A 21,980-nucleotide genomic window follows, 5' to 3' on the forward strand; every position below is an offset into this window, starting at 1 on the left:
ATTATGTTCTCAGAAGTGTTTTCAAAATTATGTTATTTATTTATTTAAAAAAGACATGTTGAGTACATAACAAATTATTAATTCAGGACGTTCACAACATGACATTTAGAATAAAAATTACAAGTAATCAGTTAGAGAAAAAACAAGGTAGAGAAAAAAATAGTAGATAGAAGGTTTGACTATTATCTATTATGGTTTGGTTACGTAGGGTTTAATTGAATTTTAAAAACTAACCAACACTATCTACACAGTCATTGTAGTCTTAGTTCAATAAAAACAAATACGTATGACTGACAAAGTTAAGTGTGCACTATTTATGTCGGATCTTAACAACCTACTTCCACCGTTGGCCATTGCCATAAGATTTCATTTGGACGAGGGAGTCTCACAATTTTTTTTGTATTAAACACACCATGGTAAATTCTTAATAATAAAAAGCATATCAAGTTATATTTTTTTAAATGAATATAAAAGAATATTAAAAGGATGAAATTAGTCAAAAATCTACACGAGAAAAAATAGAAAACTTAATAAACTTAAAACTTACATAAAAATAATGTATTAATAACGTAACTTATGACATGAATATGTAACATATTCACAATTTTTTTACAATTGCGGGGTCTAATTACAAAAAACGACAAGTCCACAATTCAATATTTTCGGGAAACAGCGTTTTTATGTTTCAAGCTTCAATTATTTGTTTTAACGTGAGATTATTTTTTCCGTTGTATTCTATGTCGAAATTACAACCAAATGGCAATTTGTTTCAGCCGATAAACTCTTAAATATAATAAATATAGGCAAAATAAAATTGGACGTAACGCTATTTGTACCTCATTTTTTAATTTACTCCGCATAAGGCACATATTTCCATGGCACTGTCATGAATTTACTAGATGCTACAGCATGGGAGACGCCCTTTTCAATATTGAACGTTCCCTTATTGGTTGACTTAAACACGCGCGAAATCAACCAAGCTTTAAATAATATGAAACACGGACTTGGCGCTTTTTGTAATAAATCGAGACTTAAAATATTTTTTTTCGTAGAGTTATGTCGTGTTTTGGAATTTATAGATCGATACATATTGTGTAAAATTATACAAAGAATACGTGCGTATTTTTTTCTCGATTTTGACCAAATGTGGACTTATCACTTTTTGGAATTAGACGCCTCAATTGTAAGTTTATCTTTGAGTTAAAAAAAAATCTTTTTAATGTTTTCAGAAACATATTTATAATACAGTTGAAATTGTAAATTATCAACAAAAAAAATCTTAAATTGCAAGCTTCGTATTTTTCCGCTAGGTTCTCTGTTGGCATAAGGATCCCCCTTAAGGTCCAGTATTCTGCCCATAATATCGTCGCTATAGGATTGATTTTCCGAATATCCGTTTTTGTCGAAATCAACCTCTTAATGCTGAATGTTTTTTTGAATCTAATTGGACAAGAACCATCCCTTTCTTAAAATTACTTTGTAATGGTAATGAATACATCATTCATATGCTGTAAAAATAACAATTTAAATATCTCCATGTATTTAAATATAGGATTATGAAATTTGTTTTTTGTCTCCTGAACATTTGGTCTATTCGGTAAACCAATCCTACAGCGACGATCTGTCAATATAGATCTGATGAAGGTTTTGAAGTTTTTAAAACTTTAGAGTTTTTTGCCAGAGTAATAATATTATTCTACTAACTTCTTGCCTGATGTCATTTTATTATGAAACATAGCAAACCTAATAATGACAATATATCGTCTCCAAAATGGTTTGTGCAGTGCAATGGAAAGGATTGGTAATAATTACCTGTCAGAACTCCGAAGGTGAATAGTAAATGCAGCAGTGAGGTGGCCCAATAGCTGAACGCCATTCCAGCGGTACAAAATAATCCTCCAATGAAGACGACTGATCTGCAGGAGAAACGCTGGCACAGCGCAGAACTGACTGGGGCTGGAAAAACAGGAAGGAATAAATTGACGTTAGATTATTCAGACTTCAACGGTGACTACAATAATAATACTCATCAACAAGTGCCTTCCATAGTGGACATTGGCGAACATTGAACCATTATATCGTGAGGTTGGTGAAAAAACTTGGTAAGTCAACATTTTAGGTATTTTGGTCAACGACCAATGTGTATTCAGGTAAATATCTACGCTTAAAACTTGGTTTACACAGGGTTTAACTAAATTTTGAAAAACTAACCAGTACCATCTGCAGTTTTATTTGTATTGTTAGTTCAATAAAAACAAATAAGTATGACTGACAAAGCTTAGTTTGCACTAAGCATTTATGTCGGATCTTAACAGCCCAGTGGCGCACCCAAAAAACATTGAAACTAAAAGCCAATAGATTAGACAAATAAAAACACGGCAAAAAAATGATTTGAAATTCTCCAGCACCCTCTAGAAAAATTTCTTAGATTTTAATTTCTAACACAAAAAATTTCGAAACACTAATGTCAGGTTTTTTTAGAAACCCAATCCCTAATGGAACTGTCAAAAAATTCTCGGTGTCCACCTGAATTCCGGAGTGGTGTAGGTCATGCTGGGGAGGGCTGACAGGGCTCTAGCCTGGGGGCCCGGGCTGTGGGGACCCGGCGTGTCAGGTTGACCAGATAAGTGAGATAAACACACATCATAAATTAGCTTTAATAGTAAAAAAAAGTTATACTTCATGGCCATGAACATTTTCAATAATTGTGCAATATATTTTTTGATTATTATGTGTCGATACTCGACAGCTCCATTATTAAAGTGGATGTATTGAAAATCGACAATAATTCACAGTATAAGTACCCTTAATTTGAACTAAAACACAATTTGAAAAACGTTAATGTAGTATTTCACACTGCCTTTAATTTTAGCGGTAGGTAGGGGGCCCGCCAAATATCCTAGCCAGAGGGCCCGTTTCAGGATGTGGGGACCATGGTGTAGGTACACCGAGTGCAATAGACAAAAGAGCGATAAACTAGAAATTAGGCTGTGAAGAAGAAAAAGAGCCTATGGGACTAATTTTCATTCTCCTCCTTGGGCCCCCCCCAATATTAAAACCTGGGTGCGCCACTGTAACAGCCTACCTCCACCCCTCGCCTCTGATATACATGGTAGCATCGGTTACATGTAAATTGTAAGTAAAACATTTCACCGTGACACAGTTCGCTGAAAGCTTTCTAATCGGAAAGGAAAAGAGATGGCCGTTTACTAAATAGTCTCCAATTTTATTAGATTCAATATGAACATTAATTCAATTTTCATAGCTGATTTTGGCAAAATTCAAGAATGAAAACCTAACCTAACCTAACAAATAATCCAATCGGCTATTTTCCAAATTTGTTTGCTGCTGGCTTCCTGTAAAGTATAAACCGACAAGAACCGTGTTTTATTTAGACATGAATTTTAGATCAGTAGGTACTATACGACCCAAGTTGAGAGAATGCCTGAGCACAGGACGCCAAAAATCATGACCAAGTGGATCCCACAGTGGAAACGGTCTAGGGGTAGACCAAAGAAGAGGTGGGCTGACTGTATCGAAGAGGACTGGAGAAAGATGGGGAGGGCTGGAGACTGGAGAGGAGCAGCCAGGGAAAGGAGCGTGTGGAGGACAATTGTAGAGGAGGCCAAATCCCGCCCCGGGATGAAGTGCCGAGAAAGAAGATGAAGAGAACTATACGACCCAAAGAGGTTGGACGATCTTTAATATACGGACATAAATTTCCAACACAACATTTCATGGTGAAGTGTGATACGGCGAACTGCATACGTATAAGTTTCCGGACACGGGTAACAATAGGGACCGAGAATAGTTGAATGAGCTAAAGAGGTCTTCGTCCAGCAGTGGGTCGACCCCGGCTGATGATGATGATTTAAATTAGCAAACGGCTCGCCAATAACTTGCAAAAAGAGATAGTTGTAGATTAATTTATCACGGAGATCATAAAAGTCTGATTGCTGTTACTTACCTAAAGCCAAGCAAAGCGCAGACAGAATAGCAGGCACCCACGAAGCCATCGTGGCCGAGGACCCCGGAAACGTCTCCAAAACCTCGACGTAGAGGACTCCGTAGGACTTGACGAGTCCAGCTACCCAGAACTGCACCAAGAAAGCGCCGAGGACGACGAACCACCCAAAACCGCCGTCAGGTGCTTCTTCTTGGCTGAAACAAGATGGTGAAACATTACATAGATGAACTCTTTGGTGGTAAGTTTTCTAAACAATCAATCTCCAATCTCTTCTTCATTACTGAGGTTATTATACCTACGTATCAGTAGCGAAGGGTGGAGGTAGGCTGTTAAGATCCGACATAAATAGTACACATTTAACTTTGTTGCACCCACGTTGGCCGCGCGGCTTAAGCGTTGGCCTATAGTGTCGTGGGTCTCAGGTTCGAATCCTGGGTCTGATAAGTACACATATTGTTTTTCAAATTGTGTATGAGTCGGAGTATGGACCTAATAGGTTGAGCAAGTGGCTGATATCCATTTCTCGTAAAAACAAAAATCTGTTAATACAAACCTCCACTCTGTGGAGGCCCATGTTATGATCCTATTAGGATCGGACATGATCGAAGGAGAAACTTTGTTAGTCATACGTATTTGTTTTTATTGAACTAAGACTAAAATTTACAAATGGTGTTTGTTAGTGTGTAAAAATAATTAAAGCCTGTCTAAACCAAACCATAATAGTTTTGGTATACTTTGGGTGATACGATAAAATTGTGCACACTTTTTCATTCATACTTACTTTTATTTGACAAATACTGTTTTTCATTTTTTTAAATGCCTAAACCAAACTATAATAGATAAAAAATATTATTTTATCTGTTAAATATCCAAAGTTATGTATGATTTAATTGCGTAATTTTAGATAATAGATAGACGAGTATTTTTTGACTATTATCTATTAAGGCTTGGTTTAATAGAATTTTAAAAACTAACAGACACCATCTCTAAATTGTAGTCTTATTTTAAAGAAAACAAATACGTATGACTGACAAAGTGTAGTCGGCACTATTTATGGCAGATCTTAACAGCCTACCTCCACCCTTCGCCACTGATATGTATTCTACCTCTTTTATCTGTTACACGGTTAAGAACTTAAAATCTTCCAAGGTTTTCTGATCCTCAACGAATAATGTGAGCCTTATATTATCTTCTTGTGTCTGTACCAAAGATGCATCTAAAATTTCTGAATTAAAAGTTATTTACCATTGTTATTCGTTTGTTTGGATAGAAACTAAAAAGAAATCGGTGTGTGTACTTATGTACGCGGGTTAGAAGTTATACTTCTTTGGCGTAACAAAACAAAAACATAACTTGTGATAATCTAGATTCTTCGACTAGCTCTCAATTATCTTGTTAAATTACACACTCAAGAAAAGGGACCGCTTATTGGAACGCCCTTGGCTTATTTCTATACACTTTAACTTATATTACTAAATTATATAATGGTTTCTCGTTGTTTTTATTTTTAAAGTAACAACTTGAGATGTCCGGGGTTCCAGCGGCTAGCTCAGGTGTCCATCGAACCCCAGATTCACAAAAAAGAACGATATATTTATGTTTGTTAAATTAAATAAGTCTTTCTTGTGCGGGTCTTAGCGTTATATATTTGTATATTTAGTTGCACAACGTTATTTTGTAGTCTTTTACATATTTTGTTTTTACAATCAGTTTCGCAGGTCCGTACACGGTTTACAAAGGACGCTTACTAACTTTCTTTCTTTTCTTTATAAATTTCCCGTACCCACGCCGACTAGTAAAAAAGACTCGTGATTGGCCAAATCTGATCGCATGATCTTTGATTTGGCGAATCACGAGCCTGACCCTGGCGCCGGCGCGCGAGGATTTCACCGTTGCGCAATGCGCGGCAAAATTTATTATATTTGAATACTTATATTTAGTCTTAAAATTATCTCTTTCATCCATCATCAGGGTTACGTTTCGACTTATAGCTACTAAATGATTATTTTACACCGAGAGAAGCCCGCCTGTAACAGGGGTGTATCAAACTGCCACTATGACGTTTAATAGTTTGCTTACGTAAGGAATTGCAAATGGCTGACAATAAAAAATTCGCTGCCTAGGCAACGGAACAATTCTAAACTATAATATTATACTGTATAATCGTCACGATTGCAGTATCATACTGTGGCGTAAAGGTAGTGCGTTCAGCTGATAACCGAACAATCGGTGGTTCGAATCCAATCGAGTGCACAATCCACACGCCAAAAATACACTCTCATCTGATTTCCCAAACGCGCCAAAAGAAGTATAACTTCAAAAAAATGACATCCATTGTGAATAATTATATTACCTTGGACTGATGTTTGGTCCCTTCCTGAGAGCTTTGGACCTGGCGATGAGCGGCCTCGCGGTTAAGCTGGAAATCGTCAGCAGGTTGTCTTCTTCTTCCAGGTTCGTGTCAGGGGGACTCTGGAGATAGCAGGGCTGCAAACAACATATTTTTTCATCACAACACTACTTCTAGCATAGCCCTGGTTCCAAAACATTTTTAGTATAGATTAAAAAAATTAGTAACATAACTATAGAAAAATTTAAATATTCTCCCTATTGTAAGTCATAATCGATATTATAACCAGTACGGACTTTGGCCATCTTTAGAAAACGTCTCTAGCACAAGGTCAAGTCATTTCTCTCGGTTTGGAACCACGTCCCGCGCCTTTTTCCATGTTTGATATGCAGCACATAGGCAGACCTATTATAACATGTTGTTCTTTCTGAATATACAATGGCAATTGGACATAACCAAATTGACTCCTGACCACTACACCAGTCTGTTTTTGACAGGCCATTGTGGATTCGCTGCCAAGCTCTACAAGCTTGGACAATATGTTACCCAGCCAACATGTCCATGTGGCGGACAACCGGGACAACTACAGGATACAAAACACATCTTCTAGGAATGTTTGAAAATGTGCTCTGAAAGGAGAGATTCTCAAGTCAATCAAACCAGTTGTTGGAGCCCATCGGGCTGTCTGACCTGCAGCCCTATATTCTAACTAGTGATATGAAGTCACCCGACGACATGACGTAAATGTGACGTCAGCCAATACACGCTCGAGGCAAGCCGTCCAACGCATACGGCTCACCATAGATATTATTATGCTGAAACATCTATTTGTGTATGGGGACAATGGATAACGCCACTATTTTAGTAGCGTTATTTTCTCGAATGCTATTATCAGTCCGGTAGTACGTCACAATGATGTCATATGACGTCATGTCGACCGGGTGACTACAACTCGCAAGTTCTAACATAAGGCCCCTGATCGCCACAAAGGCCAATTATACTGCATTTAAAAAAATTCCAGCATCTTATTGCGGACGTGAAGATCTCTTCACTTAGTTTTGTTTGTCCGTATTGTTTTAGCTTTGTTAGCCTTTCTCTCCCATGGCACTTTTTATTAAATTACGTCTTTTATTAGACTCAGTCAAAGCTCACTTGAGAGCGTGGTGATCTCAGTCTTGGATATCTGCTTCTGAGACATTGTCAGGCGTAAACAACTGCTGATGCTTCCCATCAAACATAGGGCCTCGTGATACCGGGGTTAAGAGTGAGTGTGGTGCAGGGCGGGTTGGTTTGGAGGGTCCATGTTTATGTTGCAGGACGTAGATTGTGTTTGGATAATCACTGCATGATCAAGGAAGATTGGTCATGGTGACAGAATCTGTGAGACTGTACTAGTTTGGCGTGGAGTGATCATGAGTGATGCACTCTCGCCCTGCACCCGTTCCATTTGTCCCAGCTATATGAAGTGCCTTTTTGCAGTGACGTCCCTAGACAAAATGCCGCCCCATGTTTTCAATACAATATTTTTCATTATCCTTCTGACAAGAATATCTAAGAAATGTGTGGTATAGCTACATTACCGACAAAATATATACTACTGAATCTAATTTAAATACTATCTCTGCTTCAATAGACATATTTCCACGGCTTCAGATACATTTTAAAATACACCTGGCAACATCCTAAACTCGACTGGCAAAAATATTTGGAAAAGTTTTAAATTAGGTATGTATCTACATATAATTCAAAAATCTGCATGTATCATTGCTGGTCATCAAGGACGTGACCTCCAAAGACAACGGAGGTAAACTAGACATTGCGAACCCAACAAAAATATAGTCCTATTAAACCTTGTATGTTAGTAAATTAATACATTTTGTTTCCAACCAGTGAGCTGATTTTCTTAATGGAAAGATATTTCCGTTATTACTACGTTTAGGTACCTATTCCTATATATATTTAATGATTCTCCTCGATTTGCCGCCCTTAGAGTAACTGCCGCCCCCAAGCGACGCTCAATCTGCCTACCCCCACGGGACGTCACTGCCTTTTTGTGATAGTGGCCATCAAATCTAAATGACAGATATTTCAATAATTAACCTTAGTATCTAATATGTTTACCTTTACCTTATGCGTGGTGATGGGCAAATGCTGCGGCCTCGTGGCAGGGGTGCTGGCCTCCAGAGCGGGTGCCGACTGTACCGACAGCAGAGAGCTGGACATCACGTCCATTGGAACCACCACCTGGAAACATAAATGACCAATCATAACTATGAACTTATATTTTCACTCTGATTTAATGAGAAACTGCCAATTTTAAGTATTATAATATTATAGTCCCCACGCCCACGATGGTCGAGCAGCTAACGCGCCGGCTTATAATGTCATGGGTGCCAGGTTCAAATTAAGGGTCTGGCAAGTACACAATATATTATTTTTCAATGTGTATTTGGAGTCAGAGTGTTGACCTAATTGGTTGAGCAAGTGGCTAACGAGTGAAAAAAGAATATTTTTTTTATCATTATCTACTATGGCTTGGATTAGGTAGGGTTTAATTGAATTTTAAGAACTTACAAACACTATCTACACATTGTAGTCTTAGTTCAATGAAAACAAATACGTTTGACTGACAAAGTTTAGTGTGCACTATTTATGTCAGATCTTAATCGCCTAGGTTTTTGCAAGACGGTTTCATAGGCCCTGGCCGAATTCAAATTAGCAATACCCTATGCGGGTAGACGAATAATGATTTTCAAAAAGGCATCTGTCTTTTCATTTGACTAGCATCAAGTAGAGTAGTTTGCGTGCCAAAGTCCTTTAAGGCTATACTTCAGCTGAGGCATGGTCTAAAAAGATCGTGACTAGACGATGCGCGGATTATGCAAATGACGCGAGCCGAACGAAATATAATGTGTCATAAAAATCCAACATGCGTCCTTTTAATGTTATTTTAATTATTATATTCGTAATAATAATAGTATATTCATCGACATGTTTCCTTTTTCAAGTACATGCGGAACGTTTTTTAGTCATCTTTACACGATTTAAGAATATATTCCTCATACGCCATTACAAAACAAATTGACGTGCGAACAAGTCGACTATCGCTCTCCGACTGGCGACGCGGCCGAAATTACGTCTCACATACTGTTGAAAATTATTTGCCGTTTCACTTATGTACGCTCTTAAGAAACCTCGATAGTAATTGCGAGGTATCCATAAAGGCATCTAGAAAAGAAAAGAAAAAAAAAACAGCGTACCTCCACCCTTCGCCATTGCAAGATGAAGGTAGAACTAATGAAAAATATTATTATACCTTAGATTAAATTTAAATTAGACTCAAAGTGCTGGGTATGGAGACTATACCCGGAAGTCAGTGGTATCTTTTAAGTCCCCCCACTTCTTGTATTCACACATTTTTGTAAACGAAGTAAACTAAAATCAAGATTTAGATATTATATAATATTATCAAAATACAAAATAAATATAAAAGACAGAGTCCAGTGGGATTTTTTTCTTTGGAGGAGGCCTTCACCCGAAGAGGGGTTCTTACAAACCAAACAAACTAGTATAGCATTAAAAATAATATTCAAGTTACAAATACAAAAATATAATATATTAATATAAACGTTACATAGCACTGTTTAATATATAAACATTATTTATTAGTGTTATATACAAAATAAAAATCTTAATATATATCCCTATGTATTATACAAAAATATAAAAATATCATAGATAAAATATAAAAAATCATAGATAGATAGATATATATACATAACAGGTATAATCATAGGTTATAATTATATACGTTAGATATAGTCAATTCACTGTCATTTACTTTTTTTGTTTGTAACAAATAAAAAGGCTCTTTATTTTATTTATTATTTATAATATTATTAAATAATTATATAATATAGGTACCTCGTCTGTTGGTATTGTGACTGAGAGCGTAGGGAACTCCCCGACGGCGCCATCTTGCTTCTGTAGGTGGTCGGCACTAGTGCCGTTTCCCGCCAAGCCTTGCTGCAAACCAATAATAATAAAATATATCAATTTCATGTTAGGTTATATTAGCGACCTGAAGGAATATGTTAGAATCGTTCCGAATGATATGTAAAATGGCATGTTCAACTGCTTTGCTGGCCAAAAAGAGATCCTCATTAATGGCACTCAGCTCGAACAGGTGAAAAGCTACATCTATCTGCAGCCCTAACTTGTGACATGAAGTCACCCGAAGACATGACGTATGCTTGAGACTCCTTTACTTGAGGTTGTATGGATACTATCCGTGGCTTTATCCAACTGACTTTCTCTTAGGCATGCTTACATATTGCAGTCTGCAATTTAGAAGAAATCTTTATTTAGCTACGTATTTTTTTCGGCTTATACGCAGCTCTCGAAATGGAAAATTTTACGAACCGGAGCGCTCGATAATTTTACGAAAATATCAACTATATTATACTATACTACTACATCAATTGTAAATGTGATTTATAAAAATAAGGTTTTATTTTTATTATTATATGAAATATCTATCTCAGACGGTCAAATTAATATTTCCACAAGACGGAGCGATAATTTTGTGGATTTGATGAACCGGAAAGGCGCTACGGTGCGTTCCGGTCCATTTCGAGTCCTGCTTATACGAGGTATAAATGGGAACTCTGCCATTCTGGGCAGTGTTGACCTGTGTGTCCCTGATAACTATCTTAGAAATAGAGACCATCAGTTGTTTATTCTCCCAAGGTGCAGAACCAACTTGCCACTGGTAATGCCAATTAGGAGGGAGATAACTATGTTCAACGAAATTGCTTCGGGTGTTGATATATTCCACCTACGTGAGAATGACTTTAGGTAGACGTTGTTTTATAAATTCTTAAAATAGGGTCTGCTTAACTCATTAAATCTTCAACTAATTTATCTACTCATCTATCTCTTTTTTTTATGTAATACCTACTGCTATATTTATATATCTTTGTTTCTAAATGTCATGTTGTGAACGTCTTAAACTTATAATTTGTAATGTCCACAAAATGTTAAAAAAAAAAATGAATCTAGGGGAGCCGCCCAAGCACACGGCTCACCATAGATATTATTATGCTGAAACACCTATTTGTGTATGGGGACAATGAATAACGCCAGTATTAGAGTAGCGTTAATTTCTAAAAAGACTATTGACTCACTCCGGTAGTACGTCACAATGATGTCATATGACTTATGTCGCTGGGTGACTTCAACTCACAAGTTACAACATAAGGCCCCTGGGACAAGAAGTGTCTATAGATGGATGTATATTTGATGAAATTGTTCACAGAGTAAAGCTAGGCTGGAGTGCTTTTGGCCGCCTGAATAATATCTTCAAAAGTGACCTTCCACTGTGCCTAAAGCGCAAAGTGTTCAACCAGTGTGTGCTTCCCGTGATCACATATGCGTGTGAAACATGGACCCTAAGTAAAAGAGAGATCCAGAAACTTAGAGTAGCACAACGTGGTATGGAGAGATGCATGCTGGGCATTATGCGAAAGGACAAAAAGAGGAATGAGTGGATAAGGAAGCAGACAAGAGTTTGCGATGTAATAGAGTTTATTAAAAGCCTTAAATGGAGATGGGCTGGACACATAGCTCGAAAAAGAGACAATCGTTGGATAAATGTAGTCATCTAGTGGTATCCAAGAAGTACAAAACGTCCGCAAGGTAGACCTAGAGGCCACTGGATCGATGAAATGATAAAGTACTGCGGAAGTACGTGGCAACGCAATGCACAGGACCGAGAGAAGTGGAAGCAGCTTGAAGAGGCCTTCATCCAGCTGTGGATTATGGCTGATGATGATGCATATGTAAAAACCATAAGTGTGAGTGAGTAAGCATTCGGCACGCTTATATCTCCGCTCTATGCGTTAGAGTAAGATAGAATTTCTACGGCTGAATTAAATATTTTTTGAAAACGTCGCCGGTAAATATGGATTTGACTGATTACATTCATTTGAAAACTGCGAGCACGTGTTGCTGAAATTTATTGTTTTTGTGTTAAATATAAATTTAGTGGTAATTATTTTGAGTTATTTTAGTAGAACATATAATATGGTTAACTATGTTGTGTTTAAATTACGTAGGCGTACTGAGAGCAACCGTATCCGAAAATTTGTACGTAAACAGTTCACCGCAGGACACTTAACACGTTCAACAAGGACGTGTAACATTTAATCAAATGACGAGTTCTTCGTTGAACATTTCACCGTGGAGTATATTTGTACGTATGCTACAACATGTGGATATATCTTTAGGTTAGGGTTAATCTAATTTGAACTGTACTATTTGCAAACTATCGCCGCATTTTGTAAGATACGTGCAAATGTATTCCACGGTGAAATGTTCAACGAAAAACTCATTTGATAAAATGTTATACGAACTCATGTTTCACGTACTGCGGCGCACGATTAAGTGTCCCACGATGAACTGCATACGTACAACTTACATGTAACCCTTTATTTTGCCTTGGCTATATTATCTCATGAGTGTTTTCAGAATTGTGTATGTTAAATAATTAGAATGATGCATTCTTAAAATCTCGTGAATTATTCGTAGAATAAAATAAAAAATAGTTAATTAAAAATACGTATATAATATTATATTATATCGTTTATCAAGAGAATTACCTACGTTGGTACTGATTGCCCCAAAATGCTGTAAAAGCTTCACTAAAAGTTTGCTAAAATATCCGCAAACTTTTTTTCCCAATCACAATATGCTTGAGCATTAAAATTAAATCCAAAAAATAAACCAGCCCGACATTTTTTTGCTAATACAATAGTTTGTATGTACAACGATTTTATTATCAAGTTGCATGACAAAACAATACCTGTGTTTGTTCATTAGTTACCTACCTACATTATTCTAGAATACATAATTTTATTTGGTTAAATATTATTACCTACTAAACTTACGTATCTGAAGGTTATGGTTCGATTTGACTGAATCGATGATCGGTACCTACCTAACTGTGATCGCAAAATAAATGGTTATATTTGAAAATATTTTCATAAGTACCTATCTACCAGTAGCGAGGAGTGGAGTAGGCTGTTATTGGAATAATACATCTATGGAATAGGTTGATCCTAATAAGATCATATAATAAAAATGGTCCTACACAGAGTGTAGGTTTGTATTAAGCAGTGAAACGGCAAATAATTTTCAACAGTAGTCGCCAATCGGAGACCGATAGTCGAGGGGTCTGCACGTCGATTTGTTTTGTCATGGCGTTGGATGAAAATATTCTTATATCGTGTAAAGATGACTAAAAAACTTGTCTATGTTGTGTTATGTGCTTTAAAAAGAAAACATGTCAATGGATATACTATTATTATTAGTAATATAACAATAAACATAACATTAAATGGACGTATGTTGGATTTTTATCACAAATTATATTTCGTTCGGCACGCGTCATTTGCACGATCCGTGCATCGCCAAGCCACGATATTTTTAGACCATGCCTCAACTGAAGCCTTAACAAAATTTATTTTTACGAGAAATGGATGTCAGCCACTTGCTCAACCTATTAGGTCCATACCCTGACTCACACACAAATTGAAAAACAATATGTGTACTTGCCAGACCCAGGATTCGAACCTGGGACCTTAAGCCGCTGTTTTAAATGACTTTAACACCATTCCAAGCTGATTTCGTCGTAGCCACAATGCCAGAAGAAACTGTGATTCCTCAACCAATGCTTTAAGCTCATGCTGGCACTACTATAATAAACGTAACACACATAATTTACATAATATACGATATACGGCGTAAGGTAAAATCAACGTTGAAAAATTAAATGTAAAAAAATCTCTATTATTTTAAATTCATCGATTATCATCTAGGTCGTACGGGTTGGTACCTATCCAATTGAACGCTTTTACGTATTTTAAAAAAACATAATAATAATTATACCTAGTCAATTCGGCACGTTCGGGGTAGTTTTTTTTACTCTGATACCAGGGCCATTGGTAGTTACAGGGGAGGGTAGACTGGCACGCTAAAACCACCCACACCCCTTAATTCATTCATCCATCAGCAGCGCAATAACCTGATATATTATGTACATTGTACATATACCCTGGCCTCATTTAAGTCACAGCTGTATTACAATATGTACAATATTATGACGTGATGATGTTGACGGCATGGCATCATAGTAACCTTCGAATATTGAATGACAAACTAGCTAGACGCATTAAAGATAACTGTATAATGATTACACTATCGTCAGGCCGTGACAGGAAACTGTAGATTTCGACTGTAGTGTTAGTCATTTCTCATACTTAAATTAGCGTAATTTTGGTAAACTGTTTATAAAAAAAATAAATGATGGTTTCATATTTTTTTGATTATTAATAACCATGTCCTTGCTTTTTCGTACAAGGTGGTTGTTGGTAATTTTGAAGAATCACAAGCACCCAGGGTTTGAGAAAAACACATAACTATTGTGTCCTCACCGGGATCAAGCCCAGAACTCTCGGATGGAAGGCCAGCGCCTTGCGCACTGCACCACGAGAGCCGCCTGATAATTGAGGTGGTTAATATTTTATTTTAGTTAACACTTTAGTAACTGAGCGTAGGTATATTATGAAGAATCAGTGACGTCCTGTGGGACTAGGCAGATTGAGCGTCGCTTGGGGCGGCAGTTACTCGAAGGGCGCAAATCGAGGAGAATCATTAAGTATATAATATTATAGGAATAGGTACCTAAACTTAGTAATAACGGAAATTGAGTACCTTGGTATCAAAGTGGGACATAAGCCATTTACAAAATTATATCTTTCTATTAAAAAAATCAGCTCACTGGTTGGAAACAAAATGTATTAATTAGCATAAAAGGTTTAACAAGATTGTATTTTTTCGCCGGGTTCTCTATGTTTAGCTTACTTCCGTTGTCTTTGGACATCACTCCTTGATGACCAGCAATGACACGTGCAGATTTGTGAATTATAGGTAGGTAGATACTTAGGTACCTAATTAATTTATCGAAATATTTTTGTCAGTCATTCGCGAGTTTTGAAAGTTGTCAGGTGTATTTTTAAATATATCTGAAACCGTGGACTCGCAATATTGTCTATTGAAATATGTAGAGATGACATTTAAATTATATTCTGTGGTATATATTTTGTTAATAATGTATTTCTTAGATATTAAAGTCATGGAAGGATAATAAAAAAAATACTGTATAATGGGGTGGCATTTTGACGCTGGCTAGGGGCGGCATTTTGTCTAGTGACGTCACTGGAATGAATCAAATCAAACGTCAACACGAACGAGTTGTTGGCTGAATCGTTCCGTGTAATTGCAATCACAAAAAGTCGACGATCATTGAATCTGGTTGTGTCTGCGAGTATGCTGGTCTAATTAGACCTTTGAAATAATTAACAAATGAATAGTCACCTGAACGAAGCTCCACTCCCTTGGCAGCGACATGATGACCCGATCCTGCGGCTCCCCGCTAAAGAGATGGGCAGACCGAACTCGTAACACTGATCCACGAGGACCGACTTCCCCTTCCGGACGCTCTGCTTTCCGGCGGCCTCTATAGTAACATCTCGGAGTGGCAACTCCCTGCTCATTGGACTCGGCGCCCTCTGTACGAACCGTTTCCCCGTTTTACCTATTTTTGTGACCTTTTCTACTTCTGGTGAAATCTTCAAAAAACCCACCCTCGACAACCCCTCTACAGTAATTGGCACTTTTTGTTTTCGATTCTTTTTTTATTATTAAATTATTAAAATACAATCAGTACCTCAATAAATAAGTCGCATTATTTTTTTTTGTAACTCTCTCCAGAGCGGGTAACCTAACAATAATAAATATTCAGTAGTTTATCTTTCAAAGAAAAAAATATTTAGGTTGGTACCAATGTTTTATGCGTTGATAATAATATTATCTGTATGTTGTTTACTGAATGCAATATTTAAAAATTCAGTCCGAAAACCTCTACTATTTTGTGTTCAAGTATTATTAACAATACGTGTAATTTTTAGTTTATTATCAAAGCGAGTATAAAATATTTTATTATATATTATTTTTTACTCTCTCATTTGAGAAGCGTTGGTATAATATTGCGTAGAAAAATATTAGTGTTATTTTGTTGATGTATATTTTGTTTTAATTAGTGCTTTTAAAAAAATACTTTTAAGGGTGTTTTAAACCCTTCGGGGGGCCTTTGGGGACGCCAATCTGAAACAAAACAAAACACAATAATATAATAAATAACAATAATTATAGGTAAGTAAGTACATAATTTGAAAACATGTCATGCATTATACACTAAAAATATTTTGTTGTCTTAAACAGTGGTGGTTTTGGGCACGTGTAGGTCTGTAGCGCTGACAGGTTTGGAGACACCCCTGTGTTAAATTTGCATGTGCGATAAAACGCCGTTAACATTAAACATTAAAAACTGAATATAGTTATCGAACATTTGAACATTTTGAAAACAACTCATGAAAAATAATTACAAGATAAAAAGAACTTTTTATATACCACGTTTTTAAATTTTCTATTGAATCATATAAACTTGACATGTGTATTAATAATTTAGGACAAATAAGGCAATTGTCAACAAATATTTTTTTTTGCTATTTTGCAACAAACAAATATAGAATATTGAAATGTAATTTTGATTTCCATAGTAACACAAGTATATATTAATAATTTAGTTGCTAGGACCACCCCCTTAGCAACCAATAATAGTGGATTGGATTACGGATTTTTTCCGAAATTACTTTTCATACAAAAGAGAATTAACTGAAAATGAATTCAATTCTACTTAAAGATGGCTAAACGTATTAAAAGAATGCATTGGCATCGTGTTCTGATATCTTCTAAAAGTTTCAAATTTTCAAAGTTTCAAATTTATCTTGTAATTATTTCAACTTCACCCATAGATTGAAAAAATTTTCTCTTCATAATCTTTTACTATCTACACGAAATCGACATTAGCATTGCAAAGAAGTGGCCAATGCAAATACAACGAATGATGAGTCATAAAAAATAATCAATTCCTATCGTGACATAGTAGCGGAAATTCTCCGTAGATAGTTAGTTATATTGTCGTATATATTATAGTCTATGGTTATTTGCTACGCCCAGGTGGACGGGTAGTCACTAACGATTTCGCGTCATCATTAAATCGGTCTGCACTAAAATATCGATTTAACAATAAAAAGAATTCCCTTCTCTACCCAAGTGTGTCACAGCACTAGCGTAAAACGTATTTTATATGATTAATATTCCATTTTTTGAATTCGAATTTGGAACATAATTATAAAATACTTAGATACATACATATTAACTCTGTTCCACTTTTTGAATTCAAATTAAGAACATGCTAGTGGTTAGCGTTAGATAGCCTATTATTTCAAAGAATTTGACTATAACAAGGGGTTTTTTATAATTATTGTTACTCTACATTTGCATAACGCACGCTTGATTTATGTAATTAGACCAAGCGCATACACAAGGGGAAGAAGGTTTTCGGAGAAGATCCGCGTGTTGGTTTAGCACAGTGGTTTCCAAACTTTATGTTACTACCCCTCCCTTTTTAAAAAAATCTAATCTTGGGACCTCCCATCCCTTTATTTCATTACATAATAAAGACACATTTTTAAATAGTCTACAATGTACTTGTATAAAAATGAAAAAATATATAAGTATAAAAATAAACAAGGTTTTACTAATTTATATTCATTTATAAATTAATTTGTTTTTCATGCGATGAATGTGCTAGTTTATTAGCACAAATTCATCATCGTTCATTAACAAATGGATTCTTTCATGGTCCCCATATCATGAAGCGGGCCCCCAGGCCAGGATCTTTGGCAGGCCCACCTACCTATCGCTGAGGTTAATGACAGTGTGGTACTCTAACGTTGTGTTTCCTAAATTATACACGGGGGTTATCACTTAAGAGCGTACATAAGTGAAACGGCAAATAATTTTCAACACTGTGTGGGACGTAATTTCGGCCGCGTTGCCAGTCGGAGAGCGATAGTCGACTTGTGAGCACGTCAATTTGTTTTGTGATAGCGACAGAGGAATATATTCTTAAATCGTGTAAAGATGACTAAAAAACGTTTCGCATGTACCTACTTGAAAAAGAAAACATGTCAATGAATATACTATTATTATTAGTAATACAACAATAAACATAACATTAAATGAACGCATGTTGGATTTTTATGACAAATTATATTTCGTTCGGCTCGCGTCATTTGCACAATCCGCGCATCGCCTAGTCACGATTAGGGATTCCAATCCCGGGATCCCGAGCTATTTTCGATACCTATGAATCCCGGGATTGATAAAGATAATCCCGAAACTTTCGGGATTGATTTTTTTATCAATTTTTATGGAAAATAAAATAAAAACGAAAATATAACAGAAAAAATACTTTTAATATCAAATAACTACATTAGAAATAAACTGAGTTTGAATGAAGTTTGATTTATACCCATATCTAAGTTGCCGATTCATTTTATGTTTTCACATAAATTAATAAAAATGAGAAAGATTGGAAAAAGCAATGCTTCGCACTATTAACGAAGTAATTCCACCATGATCTCATAAGTTTTACGGCAGTTTCATATTTGGCTGACTAATTAGATTTATGAAGCGGAAAGGCCATAAGTACACCATGATTTGCTTTACTATTTTAAATCTCGCTAACCCAGTCATTAAGTTTTTACTATCAGAAACAGCAATCTCATATTAAATTCACATTATTATTTATATTAAAATATTATTAACTCCATTAAGCTTATGTATTTCCAAGATTGAACGTATACAACATTAACAATAAATGTCTTACTAGATTTATTTTTGACAGATTTCAAGGTTATTTGTAAATATAAAATTTTTATATTAACAATGGAAAAAATGCCAATCCCGGGATTGTCAAATTGTAATCCTGAAATCCCGGGATCAGAATTTTGGCTCGGGATTGGATTCCCTAGTCACGATCTTTTTAGACCATGCCTCAGCTGATGTATAACCTTAAATATATCAATCATCATAGAGGTATCACATCAAATTGCAACGCACAATCATATTATAATTTTAAATATTTAATAGCCCTGAAACAGCGGCGCAGGCGACATTTTTTTATTTTTAATAAAATAATATGAAAAGTGCATTAGCAAACTAACCAAGAACTCGGTAAATAGATTTTTGTTTGCTTCAATATATCTGGCGCAGAAATCAATAATTGAAAGTGGAAACATGGCGAACTTATTTTTTTTGTAATTTTGATTTCCATTGCTCCAATTTTTTATGAATGCCTTCACTTTATCTTTTTAAATCAGTCAATGCATTAGTGGTATTTTTTTTAATTTCAACCAAATAGACAAGTTTAACAACAAAATTATTGTTCCTAAACAAATTTGCCTCAAATTTCAACATTATGATTTGACCCTTTTATTTCATTTTTTCACGAGAAAGCCGGCGCGCTTCACGATAGTATAGAAGTAAGCAAAGTAAGTAAGTAAACAACCTTTTATAGGACTGTTTTTATGTAGTTTTTAACTAGCTGCCGTTTTATAAAATATGCATTTGAAAACTGCAAACCTGTGGCTACATTCATTGTGTTAAGCTTTTCGCGTTCTCTTTGCAACACTCCGCGCCTCCCAGTTTGGAAATCGCTGGTTTAGCAAGTGACTAACATCATTTTCAATACAATGTTTGTGAAAACAATAGGTTATTCGCAATAGATTATTGATTAAAAGATGCCTTGAATCCACACAATACAAATTATTGTCCTAGGTCAAAACGAAGTACGACGCAACAAGGCTTCGTATGGTAGGTATCAACTATCGATTTCACCATCGTCCAGGCATCAAATAAATATAACTCCACTTTATAAAATAAACCCCCAAAATAAGAATAATATCTAGTTCTCTATGTCATAATATAATATTATGGGTTTCATGTAAATTGTACGTAAAACATTTCACCGTAGCACAGTTCGCCGTGAGCTTTCTATCGAAAAGAGATGACCCTATAATATACGGACACTTTTTCATTAATATCTATCTGTTTTCGTTGGATTAAAAATGGGTCTAGGATGATTTGACGCCAGGACAACTGGACGCCATGCAATTCGAAAATAAATAGACGTTAGGTACTTTTAAAAAATATATTTAATATTAATATTTATATTTAGATCATTATAATATTATTATGATTTAATAGTGGTGAGAATTTAAATATGCACACGTAAATAATGATTTTTAATCGTGCATTTGTTTAAGTTCCAACGAAAAAATAGTTTTTTTATTTTTATATAAAGACTTACGCATGGTAATTCTTAATCCGTAATAAAAAAAAACATTATGTTAGGAGTAAAATGAATCAAAACTACCAAGTAGTAGATAGAAACTGATTAAAATTCCTCGTCTACGTTCTGTATACGTGTCTACGACAGTGCGGCGTCCAATTGTTTTGGCTTCCAGTTGTCCCATTCCCATTAACAATACATATTACACATATTGTTGGTTCATTTTTTTTAATTCATTAATCCCTGCCTAAACCAAACTGTAGGTAATAGATAAAAAATATTATTCTATCTATAAAATATATATAATTTGTATGATTTAATTGGATAATTTTAGATATTTTATAGATAGACAAGTATTTTTTGACTATTATCTATTATGGCTTAGTTTTCGCAGGGTTTAATTGAATTTTAAAAATTAACCTACACTATCAGTAAATTACATGCTTATTTCAATGAAAACAAATACGTATGACTGACAAAGTTGAATGTGCACTATTTATGGCGGATCTTAACAGCCTACCTCCACCCTTCACCACTGCCATATACTATACTGATTATTAGACTATATTAGATTCAACATGAACATTTATTCAATTTTCAAAGCTGATTTTGGCAAAATTCATGAATTCAAGAATGAAAACCTAACCTAACAAATAATCCAGTATATCGGCTATTTTAAAAAATTGTTTACTGCTGGCTTCTTGTATAGTCTAAACCGACAAGAACCGTGTTTTATTTAGACATGAATTATTTTATGTCAGTACAGTACGACACAGAGAAGTTAGTCCAATATATACTTTATGTCTTTAATATACAATATTTCACGGTGAAATGTAATACGGCGAACTGCAGACGTACAATTTTCCGGACAAGCATTTAACTGCAGTCTGCAACGCATGCTGTGTGTATATTATGTGAGTGAACATTGCACGAGGGTAGCCGAATCTAGAGGTCGGCCAAAAGATCTTCCATTGTTTTACGTTTAAGGTGAATGCCCTGCCTAGCAGCAGTGCAGCTATTCTAACATGTCACTTAACTCCAAAATCAATATTTTTAAAATGTGATAAATATGATGTATCCCAGTGAGACACCCCGGGAAGTCTGGGTAGGGGGAAAGTCGAGGCTGTATAGCCCGTTCAGACATACGCACTCAGCTCTCCGGTCGACATGATGTTAATGTCGCCGTTGGTGGTACGGTCGATACGTGTACTATACACGACCAGCTTCCACCCTTCGACTGGCTCAGTAGATGGTAAATTTGTTCAGGGCGGTCAAAAGAAGCTGGGTTTGGTGGAGAATAATTATTTTTATAAGTCTATTTTAAATTTTCTAACATTTTGAAA

At 35.6% G+C, this 21,980-nt stretch overlaps 1 protein-coding gene across 1 annotated transcript in view; it reads right to left on the reverse strand.

Moving 5' to 3' along the window:
- The window catches only part of LOC147077248 (monocarboxylate transporter 12-like), a 55,574-nt gene that overhangs the window by 29,661 nt on the left and 3,933 nt on the right, over positions 1–21,980 (reverse strand). Inside the window, exons 2-7 of the mRNA XM_085940771.1 lie at positions 15,753–16,541; positions 10,242–10,343; positions 8,445–8,561; positions 6,321–6,454; positions 3,968–4,161; positions 1,813–1,956 (exon numbers count right to left, since the gene is read on the reverse strand). Coding sequence (XP_085796897.1) covers positions 1,813–1,956; positions 3,968–4,161; positions 6,321–6,454; positions 8,445–8,561; positions 10,242–10,343; positions 15,753–15,785 — 724 coding nt within the window. The 5' untranslated portion in view covers positions 15,786–16,541. The remainder of the gene's footprint in view (positions 1–1,812; positions 1,957–3,967; positions 4,162–6,320; positions 6,455–8,444; positions 8,562–10,241; positions 10,344–15,752; positions 16,542–21,980) is intronic.

This window comes from Rhyacophila brunnea, unplaced genomic scaffold, assembly GCF_057557595.1.
Source record: "Rhyacophila brunnea isolate RB1 unplaced genomic scaffold, BYU_Rbru_1.0 scaffold_13, whole genome shotgun sequence".
NCBI lineage: Eukaryota > Metazoa > Arthropoda > Insecta > Trichoptera > Rhyacophilidae > Rhyacophila > Rhyacophila brunnea.